This window comes from Asparagus officinalis, chromosome 10, assembly GCF_001876935.1.
Source record: "Asparagus officinalis chromosome 10, Aspof.V1, whole genome shotgun sequence".
NCBI lineage: Eukaryota > Viridiplantae > Streptophyta > Magnoliopsida > Asparagales > Asparagaceae > Asparagus > Asparagus officinalis.
Genome location: NC_033803.1, coordinates 1,448,817 through 1,454,473, shown reverse-complemented (window position 1 = coordinate 1,454,473; position 5,657 = coordinate 1,448,817). Strand labels below are relative to the sequence as shown.

Genomic DNA, 5,657 nt, shown 5'->3' with positions numbered 1-5,657 from the left:
CCCCGGCCAGGGCCCGAACACCCCCTTGCCCCCCGGCCAGGGCCGCTGCCCCCGGGACGCCCTCAAGCTCGGGGTCTGCGCCAACGTCCTCGGCCTCGTCAACGCCACCATCGGCGCTCCGCCGCGGCTGCCCTGCTGCTCCCTGCTGGGTAACCTGGTGGACCTCGAGGCGGCGGTCTGCCTCTGCACCGCCATCAGAGGCAACGTCCTCGGCATCAACCTCAACATCCCGATCACCCTCAGCCTCGTCCTGAACTACTGCGGCGTCGGCGTGCCCCCTGGCTTCCAATGCTAGCTAGCTAGCTCTTAATTAATTAATTAATTTGATTGATTAATTAAGGGTTAGCTAATTAATGATCCCTGGACTGCATGCATGTACGTGCTGTTTGAATTAATTTGCTTGCTTTGCTTGATTTTTGTTGTGCGTAGTGTCGATTGTTGGTTCGTTAATGGGCTGCTGAGAAGTTAAGCCCAGCTCGTCGTGCATGAATAAGCCTGCCTGCAGGTGTGTGTGTCTGCGTACGTGTCTACAACCCTAGCTAGCTTGGGGGTTTTCCTGGGGTTTTGGTGTTATTATTTGTACTACTACTGTATTTCAATGTCAAGGGAAGAATTTATTTTATTGAATGGGTCTTTGACCGGTTCCTAGTGCTTGCTCACACGTGACATATATTTGGTGCCATTCGCTACGAAGAACCCTTATTAGTTTGTTAAATTTTGTTTTTCTTTTTGGTGCCCTAAAGTTTACTCATTTTTCACTTTTGATACCCTGAAGTATTTTTTTAGTTTCGATTCGTCTTGCTTAATTTTGGTGCCCTGTTTACGTTTTTTTTTTGTTAAATTATCGCATGCTTAATAGCGCGTGTTACCGTCCTTCGCTATCAACAATTTGGTTGCTCGGATTAGTTCTTATAAATTGAGCAGAACGATCCCAATTAAGTGTATCACGATTTGATTTTAACAAGATATCTAATGATATTTTTGAGTGGAGGTATATATCGAAGTGAGAATGAAATTGAAACTTTATGGCAAAGCGTTACAAAAAAAAATACTTTGGCACATATCAAAGTCAGAATAAGTTTTAAATTAATGTTGTCTTGCTAGAGAAGCTCTGGGGGTGAGATTATGAGTGTTTCAGTCTGAGTAAGTCTGGGTTAAATTTCTATTTAATTTTGCTAACTACTGAATGATCTAATGATGTTTTTATCATCCAATCTTATCTACTAGCCGACTGAAGTTACATGACCTTTACATATTTCGTTCACAAGAAAAGAGAGGAATCGAAAAATCTTTTAATAAAAAAAAGAGTTACTAATCTCCTATTATATCAAATCCTCGAGAGATAAACGAATATCAATCACATAAATTTTAGGATGCATTCAAGATAATGAAACTTGCAAGGGAGAGAAGCAAATGAAACGCTTTTCCGCAAGAATTCTTGTAGAAGCAAGGATGAAGTTTTCTTTCTGTACATTGCCAGATCATGAATTAGTAATTGCATATCCAATCTCCGAAGAAGTCCCAATTGTTTCGAACTTTCTAGCAAACATAGTTAGGACTTGTTCTGCGTCCCTTGCCAAAAGGTAAATGCAATGACCTGTTAAGTAGTAGTCAACTTGTTGCATTTGCTAACATCTGGAGTTTATACTTCCACATGCTAGTATAGTTCACTTGTGGATGTTGGTCATTGCTGCATACTGGCTTATTTTTGAAAGCAAGTTGTGTCAGAATGGTAGGCATATTTTAACAGGTAGCTAGATTTAGCTTTATATTGACCAACCAGACAAAACAAGGAGTTTCACAAATCTACTTTGTCAACCGGATTAATTTTGATTATTTTCTACACATATATATTTAATTTAATTTAATTTATTATTATTATTATTATTATTATTATTATTGGGTGCAAATAGAGACGACCATAGACCATAACAAAGGTAAAAATCTGTTAAGGGACTGCTTGCGTGTTTTTACGAAAGTTGAGGATCTATGATACATCATGGGAGATTTCTAAGTCCTAATAAACCTGCAAGTACACAGCTAGTTGTAGTTCTTGCAGGTCGAATCACAGGGAAGATGGAGTTTCAAAAGGTCTTTTAATTAGATTATTGAGAAAAGAGTTGAGGGACTGGTTGGTTGGATTTTAAAACTATTTATGAACTAACTTAGTCACTTAGAACATGCAGAATCCACTAAGGTGATTACTACTTGGACATAATAATTCGTTCTTTTTACGAACTAAACAAGTATATATACCCTAACACTGTCCATACTCAGTTTTCTTTTTTCCTTGTGTGAATGCTGATGGAACCCAAATTTGTTGATTATTGACATATCGGTAATAATTATCACCTCTACTGTCAGGCTTGCCACTTTTTTTTTGTAAATGAAAATTTTTTTCATCACCAAATGTAGAAATGAATGTACATCAAGAATCTCAACACATATGCGAGATAACAAATCTTGTATCTAGAGCTCAAAGAAATCAGAGCTCAGACAATCACTCCACAATGAAAACAGAAACCTCTAGATAGTCGAGGTTAAGAGTTTCACACATTCTCTGCTTAAACTTATCCTTTGAAGCTCCCCAATGAAAACACTCTATATCAAATCACAGATAAATGATCCATTCTCCGCCTTCAGCTTTAAAAGAGCCATTGGGAACATATAAAACATGCTGAATTTGATATCTTTAAACAGTTGATCTGCAGGCTTTGCTTCCTGTTTGAAAATCCTAAATTAATTTCTTTCTCTCCATATGCTATATACTGTTGTAGTAAGAGCCATCTTTTTAATCCTTTGCTTGAATTTATTCCCCCTCAATATACAACAATACCAATTCACAGTCTGATTCTAATCATAAGATTGCCACCTGAACTGAAGCCAATTCATAACTTTTATCCATATTTCTCTTGAATAGCAACATTCAAAGAAGATATGATTTCTATTTTCTAAACCAGCACACATACAACAGCAATTGTTAGTATTCATAATCCCCCTTTTAATCAGTCTGTCAATTGTGAGCAACCTATCTTGGATTGCTAACCAACAAATAAAGGAGTGACTAGGGATGTTTGTGTTTGCGTCAGGAACAAGTTCTGTTGTAGAATTTATTATAACTGCTTATCGATTATAATGAATACAAAAGAGTGATCGAGCTTCGTACTTTGTAAAACTACTCTTTACAACAAAAATCAAATTACAAGCTCCTTAGAAACAAATGCAGGATCGTTGTTTGGATCGCTGCTTGCTCGGGATCTTTGCCTGTGCCGGGGGTGCGTTAGCCCGTGGACCACCGATTCACAGATTCTGATTGAATCGTGAAGATAATTTGGGATTATTGCTTCGTTTAGAAGTAAGAAAAAAAAAGTAAGTGAATATCTTATCGATGTAAGATGAACACTCTTCTCAAGATCAAATCAAAGCTTAGATATTAAGGGAATCCCAAAGTTGCTCGTCGTGCCTGAATAAGCTTGCCTGCCTGCAGGCGCGTGTGAGTGTGTGTCTGCGTGTCTACAACCCTAGCTAGCTAGGGGGTTTTCCTAGGGTTTTGGTGTTATTATTTGTACTGCTACTGTATTTCAATGTCAAGGGGAGAATTTATTTTAGGGGCTGTTTGTTTGCCTAAAAAAAGAGGGAAATCAAAGAAAATGAAACCTATTTCTAAGAAAAATAGGTTTTGGGATTGTTTGGTTGGCTTAAAAAAGAAGGAAATCAAAGAAATGGAGATGAGATGAGATGAGTTGTCACCTTATTATAGGATGATGTGAGTGGTTTTTTAAGAAAACTTGTTTTGATATTGTTTGGTTGGCCAAAAAAATAAGAAAATGTATTATAAGAAATCTATTTCTTGTATTAGGCTGTTTTCTTCTATTTGGTTCTTTCTTAAAAATAAGAAAATAGATGAGATAAGATGAGTTGTCATTATATTATTGAATGATGTGACCCACACTTAAGGAAATTGTTTTCCTAGCTTTTTGGGAGGAAAACAAAGAAATAAAATGTTAATGAGATGAGATGAGTTGTCAAAATCTTATTGGATGATGTGAGTGATTTTTAAATATGAGATGAGATGAGTTGAGTGATGTTGTGGGTGAAAATAATATTTTATTAGATGTGGTGGATGTGATGGATGAGTTGTTGGATAAAAATAATATTTTATTAGATGTTGTGGGTGAGTTTTAGGGATGTAAATGTGTGAAATTAAACTTTTTGAGATTTCTTGGTTTTCATTTCTATTTTTTGGTTTTTTAGGAAATAACCAAACAGGCCCTTATTGAATGGGTCTTTGACCGGTTCCTAGTGCTTGCTCACACGTGACATATATTTGGTGCCATTCGCTACGAAGAACCCTTATTAGTTTGTTAAAATTTGTTTTTCTTTTTGGTGCCCTAAAGTTTACCCATTTTTCACTTTGATATCCTAAAGTATTTTTAGTTTCGATTTGTCTTGCTTAATTCGGTGCCCTGTCTACATTTTTTTGTTAAATTATCGCATGCTTAATAGCGTGTGTTACCGTCCTTCGCTATCAACAATTTGGTTGCTCGGATTAATTCTTAGAAATTGAGCAGAACGATCCCAATTAAGTGTATCACGATTTTAACAAGATATCTAAAGATATTTTTCGAGTGGAGGTATCGAAGTGAAAATGGAATTGAAACTTTATGGCAAAGCGTTACCAAAAAAAATACTTTGGCATATCAAAGTCAGAACAAGTTTTAAATTAATGTTGTCTTGCTAGAGAAGCTCTGGGGGTAAGATTATGAGTGTTTCGGTCCGAGTCTAGGTTAAATTTCTATTTAATTTTGTTAACTCCTGAGTGATCTAATGCTGTTTTTATCATCCAATCTTATCTACTAGCCGACTGAAGTTACATGACCTTTAAATATTTCGTTCACCGGAAAAGAGAGGAATCGAAAAATCTTTTAATAAAAAAAGAGTTACTAATCTCCTATTATATCAAATCCCCGAGATAAACGAATATCAATCACATAAAAACACAGAAAAAATATTAAAAAGACAAACAACACACAGATAAAAGTGGTTCAGGCTGTAGCTACGTCAACAAGCGAAAAAGGAGAATAGCTTTACTAAAATGTGAGGAATACAATGTGTAGATGTCTCAGTCACTCAACCCGTAACACACCCCGATAAGCCTAATACAACTCTCTCAAATCAAATCAAGAAACAGAAGAGAGCTAAAATCAATACCCAAATGACTTCATAAGTGAATCATGTTCTCTGTTATTAATTGGTGCCACACTAGTGATTATTATCGGCTAAAAGACCTTGTTCATATATATACAGGCTTGTAAGGCCCAATTCCTTGCTGCCCACAGAAATATAAGTCCCACATGGATTGATTGTGTCAGCGACTGGAATTCTAATATATATGAGATTCCTAATCTATTGGAATATTTAATTGATCAAGATTATTTCCAAGCTAATATGAGTCCATGTCCTTTTACAAGTAGGACCCTTCATTAACCAATAATCACTGTGATGACCGAAGCATATATGGCTGAGCCAACAAATTAAACACCTAATTCGGCAACATGTTTAATAATAGTTGCGTACTTCTTATTTTTCCATTGTCTTAATGGTACGAGATGCATGTTTAATAACCAGAGTAAAGCATTTATTAATAGTTGTACTCC

At 36.4% G+C, this 5,657-nt stretch overlaps 1 protein-coding gene across 1 annotated transcript in view; it reads left to right on the top strand.

Annotated features, from left to right (window-relative positions):
• The window catches only part of LOC109826170 (14 kDa proline-rich protein DC2.15-like), an 810-nt gene extending 151 nt beyond the window's left edge, over positions 1 to 659 (top strand). Inside the window, exon 1 of the mRNA XM_020393162.1 lies at positions 1 to 659. This exon is cut by the window's left edge and continues 151 nt beyond it. Within this exon, the coding sequence (XP_020248751.1) occupies positions 1 to 295 (295 nt within the window). The 3' untranslated portion in view covers positions 296 to 659.